The 17,649-nt window shown below is 50.8% G+C and overlaps 1 protein-coding gene across 1 annotated transcript; it reads right to left on the bottom strand.

The window, feature by feature from the left end:
- Positions 1-3,581: 3,581 nt before the first annotated feature.
- Positions 3,582-15,948, bottom strand: LOC129694017 (eukaryotic initiation factor 4A-II-like). The gene is made up of 11 exons (XM_055630742.1): positions 15,817-15,948; positions 12,717-12,768; positions 10,564-10,696; positions 10,104-10,243; positions 9,114-9,282; positions 7,932-8,041; positions 7,442-7,585; positions 6,337-6,474; positions 6,126-6,215; positions 5,260-5,339; positions 3,582-4,651 (listed from the first exon to the last, which is right to left on the bottom strand). The coding sequence occupies exons 1-11, from the start codon at positions 15,864-15,866 to the stop codon at positions 4,507-4,509; spliced, it is 1,251 nt and encodes a 416-aa protein (XP_055486717.1). The 5' UTR covers positions 15,867-15,948; the 3' UTR covers positions 3,582-4,506.
- Between the last annotated feature and the right edge of the window lie 1,701 nt (positions 15,949-17,649).

The raw sequence follows: 17,649 nt of genomic DNA, 5'->3' as shown, positions 1-17,649 counted from the left end.
GTAGTTGAGGCCACACAGTTCATTGGCTATATTTAAGAGGGAGTTAGATGTGGCCCTTGTGGCTAAAGGGATCAGGGGGTATGGAGAGAAGGCAGGTACGGGATACTGAGTTGGATGATCAGCCATGATCATATTGAATGGCGGTGCAGGCTCGAAGGGCCGAATGGCCTCTACTCCTGCACCTATTGTCTATGTCTGGAGAGAGAAAAAAAATCGGTGACGTTTCAGTCAAGACCTCTTCTTCAGATAAGGATCCGTTGTTGTACAAAGTACAGTGGTCCTTCGGCCCTATTCGGTCCATACTGGCCAACTAGCCCCACCTGCCCGCATTTGGTCCATATCCCTCTAAACCATCTTATCTATGTATCTGCCTAAATGTTTCTTAAACAGGATAGTACCCATCTCAATTATCTTCTCCAGCAGCCCATTCCATCGAGCCACTATCCTTTATAAAAAGGTTGCCCCTCAGGTATGAAATCTTTCCTTCAGCTTTCCGTACTCTGGGCAAGAGTTTATACGCACATTCTCCCCGTGACTGCGTGCTCCGGTTTCCTCCCACACTATGAAGACGTGTGCCGTTTGTTGGTCAATTGGCTTTTTTTGTAAATTGCCCCTGGGTGTGTGTGTGTGTGCAGGATAGTGCTAGTGTGCGGGGGCTATTGCTGGTCGATGGGCCGAAGGGCCTGCTTCCGCCCCCTATCTCTAAACCTAAATTAAATGGGCAGAGAAATGGCAGATGGAGTTTAACCTGAGCGTGTAGGTGCAGGCTAATCGGCTTTGGTAAATTGTCCCCAGTGCGGGATAGAACTATTGAAGGTGGACAAAAATGCTGGAGAAACTCAGCGGGTGAGGCAGCATCTATGGAGGGAAGGAAATCGGCGACGTCTCGGGTCCATATTCCTTCGCTCCATAGACGCTGCCTAACCCGCTGAGTTTCTCCTGCATTTTCGTCTACCTACGATTTTTCCAGCATCTGCAGTTCCTTCTTAAACAGGATAGAATTATTGGCCCCTAGGATGGATGATCAAGTGTGATAAGATAGCAGAGAGATTTAGCTCTGGTTCAGGAATGGCTACTTCACCACAGCCATCAGGCTATTAAACCTGTCTCTGACAAAACTCTGAACATTAATAACCTATTATCTGTTATATCAGTTTATTTATTCATGTGTTTTGTAGTCAATGCCTACTATGTTCTGTGTGCTGAAGCAAAGGGACACATGACAATAAACTCACTTGAGCTCTTGGGCTAACGGAATCGAGGGATGTGGGGAGGAAGCAGGAACAGGGTACGGATTCTGGATGATCATATTGAATGGCGGTGCTGGTTCAAAGGGCCGAATGGCCCACTCCTGCACCTATTTCTATGCAACTGGTGATCGTGGGCTGTAGGTGGGTGTTACCACTGTTCCTTGCAATGAGTCACTAACACTAGCCTTGCCGGCTTTATTGGCCCTAATCATGCATAGCAGCACCATTTTGTCTCGACAAAAAAAACCCCCCACTGCTTACAGCCATTTTATGACAGAAAACAGATCAGGAAGTCACAAAGAGAACAGTCCCTTCGAAAGCTGCCTGGAAGGGGGACCTTATTGAAGATTGCACGTGAAGGCTGTCAAGGTCGAAGCCAGGGGTTTGAGTTTCTAAGCCCTTACTCTGGCCAAGAGCAGAGGTGACGGCAAGTCCATCAATGGTAGAAATCTTGGGAAGTTGGAAGAAGACATCTCAGGTCATCTTGTGTGGAACGCCTTATCCAAACAAGGGCAGCACAGGGGTGGACAGCTGCCTCACAACGGCAGAGACCCGGGTTTGATCCCTTCCCACACCCCCCAATATCGCAGACGTGCAGGATAGTGCTAGCATAACGGGGTGACCACTGGTTGCAGGGACTCGTTGGGCCGAAGGGCCTGTTTCCACGCTGTATCTCTAAACTAACCCACTGGGAGACAGGGGGAAAAAAAAGCACTGGAGTAACTCAGCGGGTCAGGTAGTATGTGAAGGAGAAAAGGAGGGGGGATTTTGATGGGGGGGGGGGGGGGGAGATGAAATGTGGTGGGCAAGTTGTTTGCGATGGATTTCAGCTGTTCAGACAATGGGTATTAGACAATAGGGGCAGGAGTAGGCCATTCGGTCCTTCGAGCCAGCACCGCCACCATTCAATGTGATCATCCCCCATCAGTACCCCGTTCCTGCCTTCTCCACATATCCCCCATCTTTAAGAGCCCGATCTAGCTCTCTCTTGAAAGCATCCAGAGAACCGGCCCCTGAGACAGAGACCCTTCTTCAGAACTATCTCCCAAGTAACAGGACCCTCCGGGAGGGAATGTAGATCACATCTGTACATCAACGCACCTACCTCATCTCAAACTGAGCAGTCTTGTGTTCAAGGAAGGAACTGCAGATGCTGGAAAATCGAAAATGCTGGTGAAACTCAGCGGGTGCAGCAGCATCTATGGAGCGAAGGAAATAGGCAACGTTTCGGGCCGAAACCCTTTGGGTTTCGACCCGAAACGTTGCCTATTTCCTTTGGGTTTCGACCCGAAACGTTGCCTATTTCCTTTGGGTTTCGTCCCAAAACATTGCCTATTTCCTTCGCACCATAGATGCTGCTGCACCCGCTGAGTTTCACCAGCATTTTTGTGTACCTTCGATTTCAGAAGTCATGCAAACATTTTATGGGGAGGACTGAGACTCGACCACTGGGAGAACGTACAAACCCCGTACAGTCGGGATGAAACCTGGGTCTATGGCGCTGTTAAGGCAGCAACTCTACCGCTGCGCCACCCTTAGTGTCCAAACTCTTGGGTGCGTAGCAATATCTCAGGGACCTCAAGCCGGGCCGGTCACCCAATAGCACAAAAAGTCAAGCAAGTTTTGGGTCTTAAGTTTGCTCCCAGAACCTTCCAATCAGTTCTTTCAAATATACGCCCATCTTCTCTCTACTCCGCCAGCCTCAGATGGCAGGAATTCCAGAGATCCGCCCTTCAGACGTGCCTACACTCACGTTCCTTGTGCTTTATAGCTACGCCCTTGTTTGTGACTCTCCCCACTGGAGATCGATCACAAGCTGAGCCCCCAGCACCAAAGAAACAGGCCCTTCGGCCCAGAGTCCACACCGACCAGCGATCCAGTCACTCACACCAGGAACAGTTTACAATCACACCAAGCCAATTATCCTTCAAACCAGAGAAAACGTGCCAACTCCGTATAGACAGCATCCGGAGTCAGGATCGAACCTGGGTCTCTGGCGCTGTGAGGCAGCAACTCTACCGCTGTGTCCCATACGATTATGAATATAGCAAAGATAAGACACAGAATGCTGGAGTAACTCAGCGGGACCGGCAGCATCCCTGGAGACGTTTCGGGTGGATATCCTTCTTCCCGGCCCGCTGAGTTACTCCAGCATTTCTGTGCCCATCTTTGGTTTAAACCAGCATCTGCAGTTCCTTTTACACAGGAAGAAAAGCAAAACCTGCAAGGCCCGTTCAGGAGGCAACGCTGATCACCCCTTGCCGTACACGGAGACATGTCACACACCGAGCAGAGCCTTGATGGGGAAATAACGCAAGCAAACAGCAGAGGTGGGTGTTTACCAAGTTTAATGTTCGATAGTACATGGATTTATAAAGTGCAACATCCACAGAAGACATGGGGAGACTATTCTGCAGCCACACACAAGCCGACCGAGCTCAACAGCGCTGCTGCAGTGCACAAAAGACCAATTTAAACTAGAGGGCTGGGCGGGAGAGACGGCCACAGGCTGGCCTGAAACACACTATGCGATTTGGCGTCCACAAGGCTTACGGCTCCGGCAACAGGCAATGCTGGTGCTCTGCGCACAAGCAACTGTAACTCCATTCCCGTATGGAAATCCGGGAATGGGGTGGGGGGGGGGGGAGAAAGCATTGGCGAATAGGGCCCGTTACACTAAAAAATCCCCCCTTGTCCTGTACAGACAGCACAAGGGAGGGGGGGTGGGTGATCGAGACCATCGAAGATTTCCAGAACAACGCACATAAACAAATACAAATTTATTGAACGCCATTTAATAAATACTATACAGAATGCAAGATTTGTACACTGTCTGTGTCCGTGATTAGCATACACACCCAGAATGCTATCCCACACTGCACTTCAAATCCTTCAAACATTATCCTGAAGTAAGCTGGCTTCACGAAGTTGGCCGACTTCAAACAGCAGTGATACTTCCGTGCCCGCAAGTACATGGTTACATGATGAAGAATATCTAACACTACTACATCTAAGATAAGACTGGGCCTGTAAAGGTACTTACCCAGATTTTTTAATGACCCCATACGTATTTTGTCTTTTACCCCACCCCTTTTACCAGTCTGAACCTTTCCAGGAGGAACAACAAGGAATGCCTCCAAAAGCAAGCTGACCACCAACCGTGTTGGACACAATGATCAGTTCTGAGCATCCAGGTGAAAAGTTTTAAAGAGAATCTGGGATTGCAGGATTCACAACAGCTTCTCAACAACCAACTTTAGATCAGGTCAGCCACGTTCATTGGCATCTCATCCACTGTAGTGTTGTAGAACGACTCGATATCACGCAGGGTCCTCCGGTCCTCCTCTGTAAGCAGGTTGATGGCCACGCCCTTGCGCCCAAAACGCCCGCCGCGACCGATTCTATGGGAGGAGCGAGGGTGGAGAGAGAGAGAAAGAGAGAGTCGGTGAGTAGGAGCCAGGGGAAGAGTTCAGCTGGGGAAGGAGGCAGAGTCAGGGCCTCTCACCAACTAGAGAGCGGTCCTGACCTCCCATCTACCTCATTGGAGACCCTCAGACTATCTTTAAGAAAGAACTGCAGATACTGGAAAAACCAAAGGCAGACAAAAATGCCAGAGAAACTCAGCGGGTGCAGCAGCATCTATGGAGCTTGAAGGTGAACCGAAATGCTGGAGAAACTCAGCGGGTCAGGCAGCATCTATGGAGCGAAGGAATATGGACCCGAAACGTCACCTATTCCTTCGCTCTGTAGATGCTGCCTCACCCACTGAGTTTCTCTAGCATTTTTGTACGGGACTCGACCCAAAACGTCACCTATTCCTTCATCAGTTTGAAGGGTCTGGACCAGAAACGTCACCTATTCCTTCATCAGTTTGAAGGGTCTGGACCCGAAACGTCACCTATTTCCTTCGCTCCATAGATGCTGCTTCACCCGCTGGGTTTCTCCAGCATTTTTTGCCCACCCAGGATTTTTTTCCCCAGCACCTGCAGTTCTTTCTTAAACAACTCACCTGTGAATATAGTTCTCGCGGTTGGAAGGCAGATCGTAGTTGATGACCAGGGAGACCTGCTGCACATCAATCCCGCGGGCCTGAAACACAAGAGGCAGAGACGTCAGACATTCTTGATCGGGGTGGATCTCCCTGGGGGGGGCATTTTGCTGCAGCCGCCTGCACAGCAGTAGCGTCAGGACTTTACCAGTCTGAGGCACAGGAGGCTGAGGGGCGACCTCATCGTGGGGCATAACATCACGAGGAGCTGATAAGGAGCACGCACAACCTTTTATTCAGTGCATGGGAATCATCATGCACCAGAGCACACGAGAGGGAAAAGATTTAATAGGAGGGTGGGGGGGGGTGGCGGAAAGTAGAAAGTAAGAGGCAGAGACAGTGGGCTGAGGGAGAGCTGGGAGATTAGAGAAGTCAATGTTACACGGTTAGGACAGGTTTAGAGGGATACGGGCAAAACACAGGCAGTCGGGGGAATCTTGGTCTGCGGATTCCTACAAGGATAGTATGGTGCAGCACAACTATGGGTTGGGACGAGAGGTAGGTATATCTCCTCTTTTTCCCCCTTCTCCTCTCTTACATCTTCATTCACTCTTTGACCCCACTACTTTGGTCGTCTGGGGGTGCTATCTTTTCACCTTTCACTTTTTCTCTCTCTATCATTCTTTTCTCTTATTTTTCAGGGTTAAAATTGAAGCTGTAGAATAATCGTATAATTTTACATGCCGAATGTTTTATTCTTGTACAATTGCTTCTAATAAAAATAATCTAAATTAAAAAAGAAAAAGGAAATCTTGGTTTGCATGAACAGGTTGGGTGGAAGGGCCTGTACGACTCTACAATTGTATTGAGACTTGTCACTCACTCACCAGCAAGTCAGTGGTAATGAGAACACGGCTGGATCCGGAACGGAACTCCCGCATAATCAGATCCCTCTCCTTCTGCTCCATGTCTCCGTGCTGTAAGTAAAGGAAGACACACACACAGCCGTCAACTGGCTGACACGTGAAGACCGGCAGCAAAACGGCAGCTGGAGCTCGACAGGTTAAAGCCCGGCTCGGCTCGGCGTCCCTTCCTTACCAATGCAGAAACGGTGAAGTCTCTGGCCAGCATCTTCTCAGTCAGCCAATCCACCTTTCTCCTGGTGTTGATGAAGATCACAGCCTGAGTGATGGTCAGAGTCTCGTACAGATCGCACAACGTGTCCAGTTTCCACTCCTAGAGGCAAAGATCAAAAGATCAAACATCAACACCCCAGAGCCCACACAATCTAATGACCATTAAACATCTAGCAAGGAACTGCACATGCTGGGTTACACGGAACATAGGCAAAGTGCTGGAGCAACTCAGGGCCAGGCAGCATCGGGTATAGGAGATGTTTTGGGTCAGGACCCATCTTCATAAACTAAACCTACTGTCTTACAGACAATAGGCGCGGGAGTAGGTCATTTGGCCCTTCAACCCAGCACTGCCATTCAATGTGATCATGGCTGATCATCCCCAATCAGTACCCCGTTTCCTGCCTTCTCCTTATATCCACATGACTTCGCTATCTTTAAGAGCGCACGCTAGAGGCAAGGAACATGTTCCCAATGTTGAGTCCAGAACCAGGGGGCGCAGTTATAAGGGGTAAGCTATTTAGAACGGAGACAAGGAAACACTTTTACTCACAGAGAGTTGTGAGTCTGTGGACGCAGGTTCTCTGGATACTTTCAAGAGAGAGCTAGATAGGGCTCTTAAAGATAGCGGAGTCAGTGGATATGGGGAGAAGGCAGGAACGGGGTACTGATTAGGGATGATCAGCCATGAATGGCGGTGCTGGCTTGAAGGGCCAAATGGCCTCTACTCCTGCACCTATTGTCTAATACCGCAAACTTAAAATCTTACCACTGAAGATTGGCTCCGACCAGAAACGTCACCTAATTCCCCTCCCTCCCTCCCCCCAAAACCCGTCTAGTTACTCCAGCACTTTATCTATCTATTTAAGTTTAATCTCGATTGACGTGCCATTAAAGTAAAGGAATGGAATGTGTCTGCAACATAGTTATGGAGAACTAAGGGGGCAGTCGTCCATAGTGGAGTGCAGGCCGTCATTCTACCAGAGGCTGAGACCGAATGCAGCACTGAAAGCTGAGACAGAAACAGAGAGCTCCCTGGATACGGTGACCCCCACCCGGCCCCTCACCTCTCGCTCCACGTTGATGTAGAACTGCCGGATTCCCTCCAGCGTCAGCTCCTCCTTCTTCACCAGGATACGGATTGGTTCTCGCATGAACTTCTTCGTCACCTCCAGGACGTCTGACGGCATGGTGGCCGACAGCAGCACCACCTGTCGGGGGGGAACAGAGAGAGAAGGGGCGTCAGTCAGAGGCACTGCGGCAGAACCAGGCCATTCGGCCCATCGAGCCTGCTCGCTCACAGTGTGCCGCCACATCGACCGGTCGAAGCACCGGACATTAAGAAAGAGGTCCGCTTCTGCCATTTCAACGGGCGGCGATTCATCTATGTCCCGACAAATCCTGCTGTCACTGATGGGAACATCAGAGTTTATCCAAGGAACCCAACTTCAGCAGGACACTTGCAAGGGACAATACGATCAGAAAACACATTTGGCTACAGACTAAAGAAACATCGGCACCATGAGATAGTGAGACTGCCCCACACCGTGGCAATACCTGAATGGAAGTGTTCAGCTTCTGGAATATCTCATAGATCTGGTCCTTGAATCCCCGACTCAGCATTTCATCCGCTTCATCCAAAACAAACATCTTGATGTACCGCGTGGCTGGAATGCAAAACAAAACCCGTCAGTTCACCAACACTGTGCTGCTAGGCTTCATCTATACATGACGACATCCATTTAGAAAGATCCAACCTAAACATCAATGGGGCCTCGCGATCAGGGGTCGATGAGCGGGAGGGGGAGAAGACAATGGGGACCCTGTGTGAGATCAAAGGGGGACCTGGTGTGGGCGTGGGCACTAGTTTTAGAACCCACTACCTGCGTTTGTTCGTTCCGGTTAAGGCGCCGTGCACACGGCAGCTGCTCAACAGTTGCATGTCTTTTTCTTTTTGTTTCTCTCGCTTTTAATTTAATTTTAAGTTTCTGTGTATCTTCTTGTGTGTTGCTACTATTGGCAGTCCAATCTCCCTCCGGGGATGAATAAAGCTTTATCGTATTGTGTGCATCAGTATGGAAGCTGCACACACTACTCTGGCCTCTGACACCTGCGTTTTAAATAGCCCTTAAGGTGCAGGAAGTGGGTGAGAGAGAGGGATAACGTATAGCTGGTGTGAACCGGCATGAACCCGGTCTTGAAGGGCCTTTTCCCTGCCGTATCTTCAATCTAAACAGGGTTTAATTGTCGTGTATACCGACAATGGAACATTGAACTGCACTTGCAGCAGCATAGCAAGTCAAGTCATTGATTAAAAAATCAAAGAACAGGTGAATGATGGGCCGAAGCACCTGCTTCTGTTGTGTATGCTTTGGCCAGGTGCGAGCTGCCAGAAGAGGTAGTTGGAACAGGTAGTATCACAACATTTGGACAGGATAGGAGACACGACACAAAATGCTGGAGTAACTCAGCGGGACAGACAGCATCTCTGGAGAGAAGGAATTGCTGACGGTTCGGGTCGAGGACCTTCTTCAGATGGATCGGAGATATGGGCCAAACATCGGCAGGTGGGACTAGTGTAGATGGGGCAAGCTGGGCCGAATGGCCTGTTTCGATGTCGTATGACTATGAATCAACCAAAATCACACTAGATTCTGAGCCACCCACTAAATAAGGCTACCACACATACACCTGCTCCTCAAGAGCCTGGCAGAAAGACCCCAGCGTTGGGCTACTTACAAAGAAGCTGACGGTTCATCATATCAAACACTCGGCCTGGGGTCCCGACAACAATGTGGGGGGCCTCCAGCTGGAACTTCTGCATGTCGTTCTTGATGCTGGTGCCACCGATACAGGAGGAGCAGGTTCCACCCATGTAGTCTCCCAAAGCCACGATCACCTTCTGAATCTACAAAGCGAGAACAGGAGCGAGGTTAGCCGGGGATCCAGTCTGAACGCAGGACAAGCCGCTCGCTCCATCCACAGCACGAAGCAAACAACGCAACCTAATGCGGCAATGGTACATTTAATGTCTGCTGACAAAAATGCTGGAGAAACTCAGTGGGCGAGGCATCTATGGGCCTGATCCTGTGCTGTACCATTCTATGTTCAATAGCAGCCCCATTGATGGAGAGAACTGGTCTCCTAATCCGAGGAACGACATTCTTGCCATAGAGGGAGTACAGAGAAGGTTCACAGGACTGATTCCTGGGATGGCAGGACTTTCATATGAAGAAAGACTGGATAGACTCGGCGCTTGCACTCGCTAGAATTTAGAAGATTGAGGGGGGGATCTTATAGAAAGCTACAAAGTTCTTAAGGGGTTGGACAGGCTAGATGCAGGAAGATTGTTCCCGATGTTGGGGAAGTACAGAACTAGGGGTCACAGTTTACGGATAAGGGGGAAGTCTTTTAGGACCAAGATAAGACTTTTTTTTCACACAGAGAGTGGTGAATCTGTGGAATTCTCTGCCACAGAAAGTAGTTGAGGCCACAGTTCATTGGCTATATTTAAGAGGGAGTTAGATGTGGCCCTTATGGCTAAAGGGAACAGGGGGTATGGAGAGAAGGCAGCAGCATCTCTGGGCAACTTTGGACTGACTCGGGACCCCGATCCAGAAACATACCCATTCCTTCTCTCCAGAGACACTGCCGGTCCCGCTGAGTTACTCCAGCATCTTGGCCTACTCCTGCACCTATTTTCTATAACAAACAGAAGGGGCGACCTACCTGCAGAGCTAGCTCGCGGGTGGGGGCCAGGACCAGTGCCTGCGTCTCCTTCAGCTCCACGTCCAACTGCTGCAAGATGGAGATGGCAAACGTGGCCGTCTTGCCTGTCCCAGACTGAGCCTGGGCAATGACATCGTACTCTGGAGGGGAGAGCAGCAAGAGAGAGTTAGACGCGTGATGCCCAGACCCGGCCAGCTCACACACAAACATAGGAACAACATCTTGTGGCCACAGCATGAATCAGCAGGCATTCACTGAAGGAACACGCTGAGATGAACGAGGGCTGATTGTTATACCCCAAGTCTGATTAAGAAATGTTACCATTTCAGTTTTAAGGTAACTCCTTGCCCAAGACAGGGGATAGAATGCAGGCTCCGAGCTCCCGCGACGCAGGGGGCCAATGTCAGCCCAACCCCCTCCCCCCCCGCTCCACTATTGCAATACACCGTCAAATGCCTACCCCTGATGCAGGGAAGAATGGCGCGTTGCTGGATAGCAGATGGCTTCTCAAACCCATAGGCGTAGATTCCACGAAGGAGGTTTTCACGTAGATTCATGTCATCAAAGTTATCAACAATCTCGGTCCAGTTACTCTACAAATGTAAAACATTCCTTGTTAGGCCAGACAACACAAACTTCATACAATCCTATCTACCTTCATACAGTTAACAGCATTGATGTGTAGAAGGATCTTGGAGTCACAGGACACAGCGCAAGCCGACGGTAATGGCGGCATCCTTTAGGCTTGCCTTCATTGCTATAAGTGCCAGGAAGCCTTGATGCAGCTTCATAGGACTCTGGGCTGGTCGCCTAATTACATGAAGGATGTTGAGGCTGCAAATGTTGTTTCCCAGAACGCTGAAGAGACACAAAGTGCTGGAGTAACGTAGCGGGTCAGGCAGCATGTCTGGAGAAAAGGAAGACAACTGACTGGGAGTAGAGGGTGTACTGGGATTGGAGGCTTGTAGATAGTTTTCTCTGGAACAGGGGTCGAAGAGATGCGTGGGACAAATTCCTTTTTTAGAGGGCGGTGACAGACTGGAACGCGCTGCCTGGGGAGGTGGCGGAGGCAGATACAATGGCGGAGATAGGTACATGGAGGGTAGACACAAAATGCTGGAGAAACTCAGCAGGTGAGGAGGCAGCAGCATCTATGGAGAGAAGGAATGGGTGACGTTTCGGATCAGGAGAGAATGGGTGACGTTTCAGATGACAGTTCCGCCGAGTTTCTCCAGCATTTTGTGTCCACCTTCGATTTTATCCAGCATCCGCAGTTCTTTCTCACATAGGCTAATGGAGTTGATCATGGCATCATGCTAGGCAGACCTTGCGGGCCAATGGGCCTGTTTCCGTGCTGTACTGTTCATCCCCTGCTTCCAAACCATCTTTTACAGCCATGCGTCTTGGTTTGAAGTCACTTCTGAAAAGCAGCAGCTCCCAAGAGAACCACTCTGTCTTTTCGCTGCAGCATTTACAGAATACAGATCACAAAGCAAGCCCAGGATTAACCTACCCATCTCATACTGATGTCAAATTGTGTGTCGACACTCATGCATCACAACTGACTCCGTTTGTTTCGGTTTATAATTGCCAGAGGCAGAGCAAAAAAGCATTCGCTTGTGCGCCATCCAGTCAATAAGACCAACAAGATGTCGACATTGCACCAAATCCAATGCTTACAGGAGCTTAGAAAGGTATGGCACACAAACAGGCCCCTCAGCCCACCAACCACCCACTGAACCTAGTCCTATGTTAATTCCACATTCCCATCAATTCGAGGCACAATTCTCTGCCACAGAAGGTAGTTGAGGCCAGTTCATTGGCTATATTTAAGAGGGTTAGATGTGGCCCTTGTGGCTAAAGGGATCTGGGGGTATGGAGAGAAGGCAGGGGTGGGATACTGAGTTGGATGATCAGCCATGATCATATCGAATGGCCTACTCCTGCACCTATTTTCTATGTTTCTATGTAATCCAAAGAAGTACAGGTTTGTAGGTCAATTGGCTTCGGTAAAATATAATAAGGGGTAAGCCATTTAGAACGGACACGAGGAAACACTTTTTCAGAGTGGTGAGTCTGTGGAATTCTCTGCCTCAGAGGGCGGTGGAGGCGGGTTCTCTGGATGCTTTCAAGAGAGAGCTAGATAGGACTCTTTAAAAAAAAAAAGCAGAGTCAAGGGATATGGGAAGAAGGCAGGAACAGGGTACAGATTGGGGAGGATCAGCCATGATCACATTGAATGGCGGAGCTGGCTTGAAGGGCCGAATGGCCTACTCCTGCACCTATTGTAATGTTGTCTGAAGGGCCTCGGTTTAAACCAGCACCTGCAGTTCCTTCTTACACATTGTGATTTGTCCTGTAGTTTTGTGTGGGATAGTGCTGGTGTACAGGGATCCTGTTACCACGAAACTAAACCAACTCCCTCCTGCATCCGCAGAGTTTATGACGTCTCATCAACTTCGTCCTGGTTCCACCAGCCAAACACTTGGGGGGTGGGGGGCAATTAGACAAATAGAACAATCCGCACTGGAATATCCAGAGGACCCCCTCCGCTCCCCACCCCCCCCCCCCCCCCCCCCGTGATGTGATGTTGCTGAGCCCCAACATTCTCACCTCAATGACACCTTCAGGTTCCATCCCATCAGGGGAGCCATGTTCGTTGGATCTGAAACCAAAAGAAACAAACATGTCAGTCAGGTGCCGAAGGCCATTGGAACCGCAGTAAAGCTCTGCACACCACTGGTTAAATAAGGGGAAGGATTGGTCTGGCATGACTCATTTTTGCCAGGAGGGTGGAGTGAACGGTGTGCGTCAGTCATGAGTAATAGCAGGCTGCATGCATTCCGACAGAGGAAGTGATTTATCCCAAACAATGGAAGCCAGGCACCATGTCACTGGGCAAGAAAGAACTGCAGATGCTGGTTAATAAGTGGACTCAAAATGCTGGAGTTACTCAGCGGGTGAGGCAGCATCTCAGGAGAGAAGGAACGGGCGATGTTGGCTGAAGGCAACGCTGATTATGACACTGTGACCTGCACATCAACACCCACGTGCCCAAGCTGACTAGAGGCAGAAGTGGAAGAGTCCACAAGGTTTGCAAAGATAAGGACGATTAGGATCAGAGACAGGCAAATTAATGCCGCCCACCCCTCCCTCCCAATTCACAAGTTATAGGAGTAGAATTAGGCCATTCGGCCCATCGAGTTTTCTCTAACATTCAATTAACTCATAACCTAGAAAAATCATCTCTGCTCCTGTCACTGATGAGACACCCTCCACCACCACTGTACAAAGACTGAATGCTCCAATATTAGGTGACTGCCTCTTCCCACTCTTCACCCTGGTGAACACTATTCCGACTTCAAAAATGCTGGAGAAACTCAGCGGATGCAGCAGCATCTATGGAGCGAAGGAAATAGGTAACGTTTCGGGCAAAACCCTTCTTCAGACTATTTCCTTTGCTCCATAGATGCTGCTGCACCCGCAGAGTTTCTCCAGCATTTTTATGTACCTTCGATTTTACAGCATCTGCAGTTCCTTCTTGAACACTATTCTGACCTCTCTCCCCTTCCACCCATATTCTTCCCTCTGGCTTTATGTTTCAGTTCACTTCCTTTCTGACATCCGTTTGCCCTTTCACCTCCAGCCTTTGTCACGTACTCGGCCCAATCCCTCCCTGAACCTGCATCCACGTTTCGGGTCCCGTTAGTTCTCCTGAGATGCTGTCTGACACGCTGAGCTACTTCAACGCAATGTTGTCCTTTGCAAACTAGCACCTGCAGTCCCCTGTTCCCACTTTTCCTGCCTCCGCATCTTTCTACCTTTCTCCTCCCTACCCCATCAGTCTTGAGAAGGGCCCTGACCCCTATATTCTCTGCACATTCCCTCTCCCTGACCCACTGAGTGACTCCAACATTTGGCCATCTCTGGTAATCTGGCACCTGCATTTCCTTGCTCCCACCTAGCAGGATTTGTCCTTTCCCCACATCTATCCCCCCCCAAACATTCCCCTCTGCCTGTTCCTCATCACAGATGCTGCCTGGCCAGCTGAGTCGCTCCAGCACTCCTCCCCCCCCCCCCACCTCATTTCCAACACATGCCACCCGCTGTCCCTTGCCTCCCCAACTTCCAGAATTTATCACCTCCCCCCTCTCTAGTTCAAGTCCAAGTGAGTTTATTGTCATGTGTCCCTGTATAGGACAATGGAATTCTTGCTTTGCTTCAGCACACAGATCTCCACACCATCTTTCTCCCCCATTTCCTCATCAGACTGAAGAAGCCACCCCCCTTCTCTCTCTCCGCCCCCCCATAAAAGCCACCTCCAACTCCACCACCACGTGTCTCCCAGCCCCTGCAGTTCCTGTCTCCGCCGCTTCCGCATTCACCCTTCCCCCCCCACCCACACTCGGTCGGGCGCGCACGCGCAGTCGCCAACCCATGCGGACACGGGTTGCGCAAGGGGGGGGGGGGGGGGAGGAGGAAGAGGAGAGTCGCGCGTGCGCGTGCCGGGTCCCGCCCCCCCCCCTAGCACGTGACGGGTGAGTGTGAGAGAGAGAGAGAGACGCTGCGACAGCGCGGCTCCACCGCCATTGGAGAAGCGGCGGACGACCCCCCCCCCCCCCCTCGCCGAGCTTCTCACCCCCCTTCCCCTCTTCCTTTCCCGCCACATGGATCGAAACGGGGCAACGCAAAAAGAAAAACCACAAGCGACGCCGTCCCTCCTCAACGCACAAACCCGCTCCCCCTCCCCACCAACACGCACGCACACACACACCGCCGCCATTTTGTGCGCCTCGCCCGCACCTCACTATCCCCCCCCCCCCCACGTGACGGTATCAAACCCCGAGACCCCCTCACCGCGTGATCGAACCCCCGCACACACAAACACTCATGATCACCTCCCCCTCCCATGTGACCACCCGCGGCACCACTCTCTCTTCCCCCCCACACGTGACCACCCCGCACACTCTCACCCCCCCCAAACCCACGTGACGGCATCACACCCCGAGACCCCCTCCTCACTGTCTCCCCCCCCCCCCACGTGACCGAACCCGAACCCGCACCAACTCCCCCCCCAACCCACGTGACGGCATGCGGACCCCCCCTCACACCACGTGACCCAACTCCCCGCGCGCCCCGAATTCAAAGCCCCAACGGCCAACTGCCGTCCGCGAGCCCCAACGGTCAGTCAGTCAGTCGGCGACGACGAAGGGGGGGAGTGGAGCCGTCTGTGTCTCCGTCTCCCTCCCCCTCCCCCTCGACGGCAAGGCTAAGGTAGGGCCACCCGGTAACGAACCCCCCACCCGGGGAAACGTAGAAAATAGGTGCAGGAGTAGTAGAGGCCATTCGGCACCGTTCACCATTCAATATGATCATCCAACTCAGTATCCCTTACCCTGCCTTCTCTCCATACCCCGCTGATCCCATTAGCCACATCTAACTCCCTCTTAAATATAGCCAATGAACTGTGTGGCCTCAACTACCTTCTGTGGCGTAGAGTTCCACAGATTCAACACTCTGTGTGTGAATAAAAATGTTTTCCTCGCATCTCGGAGGAGAGGGAGGGAGCGGCTTCACTAGCGCCATTTTGTCGCCCGACATGTTTCCCTCCCCTTTTCTTCACGACGTTAAATGGCCCCGGGTTTTTTTTTCTCTCCCCCTCTTCACCGCCCCGAGTGTTTAGTCTTCTTTTCGTTAATTTTCCTCCCCCTACCTGTAATCCGCGCCGTCTTCCGACTTTTGCTTAATCTCAAAATCCGACATAACCGCGCCGTCCGTGGACCTTCCGCAGCCGAGAGAGGACCGCGCCGCCGCTCGCCCCGCCTTTTATACCCCCTCCCCCCCATCCGGCGCAGCCCAACATGCTGCCCTCTTCCCCCCTCCCATTGGCCGGCCGCCCCGCCACTCCCCGCCCCGCCGACCCCCCATTGGCCGCCGCCCAGAGCCCGCCCCCCGCCCTTCACAGTTGCGTCACCCACGCCCCGCCCACACGGCAAAGTTTGGTTGACCGGTCGCGTTTCCGGCTGAAACAAGATGGGGATGGGGGGGGGGAGAGCTTACAGCCAAAACAAAATATTTTGCTTAAGAGTATATTTTTGTATATATATATATATATATATATATATATATATATATATATTGGGGGGTGGGGGAGGAGGAGAGAGAGTGTGGGGGGGGGGGGGGGAGGAGGAGAGTGTGGGGTGGGGGGGAAGGAGGGGGGGGAGGAGGAGAGAGTGTGGGGGGGGGGAGGAGGAGAGTGGTGTGGGGGGGGGGGGAGAGAGAGAGAGGGGGGGGAGGAGGAGAGAGAGTGGTGGAGGGGGGGGGGGAGAGAGGAGGAGAGGAGGGAGGAGGATATATATATATATATATGTATGTATATATATATATATATATATATATATATATATATGTGTATATATATATATATATATATGTGTGTATATATGTGTATATATATATATATGTGTGTGTATATATATATATATATATATATATATATATATATATATATATATATATGAAGTCATTTACCTTTTGTTAGTAATTTGCCATTGTCGGTGTGGATTCAGGTTGAAAAATATATATATATATATATAAATATAAATTTGACTCTGGTCCTCCCCAATCCCATTTGAAACTGGTGATGGAGTGCTGGAGGAACAAATGGGGATTCCCTGTGTAACACACCACGTGTCTGCGGTGGTGGTGGCGTGGGGAGGGAGGGAGGGAGCTTTCCATTCATTTCCCGGACAAAGGATGCAAGGCCCTGCCTGAGCAAACACTGCCAATCAAAGATTCTATAGCTATAAGATCTTTGCTGCCAATGGCCGGCAGTCTACAGCTTTTGGTGTGGTGGGAGGGAGGAGGGGGGCAGCAAAATGGAGACACAAGGAACTGCAGATGCTGGAATTTTCAGCAAAGCACCGTGCTATGAGAGAGTCGGTAATCAGAGAGCAAAAGCACCGTGCTTTGAGGAAGGGTTTCGGCCCGAAACGTTGCCGATTTTCCAGCATCTGCAGTTCCTTCTTGAACATAAAAGCTTTTCACTGTACCTCGGTACACGTGACAATAAACTAAACTAATCCAGGATTTCAGATGGAGATAGGCACAAAGTGCTGGAGTAAATCAGCGGGACAGGCAGCATCTGTGGAGAGAAGGAATGAGTGACGATTCGGGTCGAGACCCTTCGTCACCCATTCCTTTCTGTCCAGAGATGCTGCCTGTCCCGCTGAGCGACGCCAGCCTTTTTAGAAACATAGAAATTAGGTGCAGGAGTAGAGGCCATTCGGCCCTTCGAGCCTGCACCACCATTCAATATGATCATGGCTGATCATCCAACTCAGTATCCCGTACCTGCCTTCTCTCCTTACCCCCTGATCACCTTAGCCACAAGGGCCACATCTAACTCCCTCTTAAATATAGCCAATTAACTGGCCTCAACTACCCTCTGCGGCAGAGAGTTCCAGAGATTCACCACTCTCTGTGTGAAAAAAGTTCTTCTCATCTCGGTTTTAAAGGATTTCCCCTTTATCCTTAAGCTGTGACC

This window comes from Leucoraja erinacea, unplaced genomic scaffold (genome assembly GCF_028641065.1).
Source record: "Leucoraja erinacea ecotype New England unplaced genomic scaffold, Leri_hhj_1 Leri_51C, whole genome shotgun sequence".
Taxonomy (NCBI): Eukaryota; Metazoa; Chordata; class Chondrichthyes; order Rajiformes; family Rajidae; genus Leucoraja; species Leucoraja erinaceus.
Note: the sequence above shows the minus strand (reverse complement) of the source record. Positions and strands in the feature narration are given on the sequence as shown.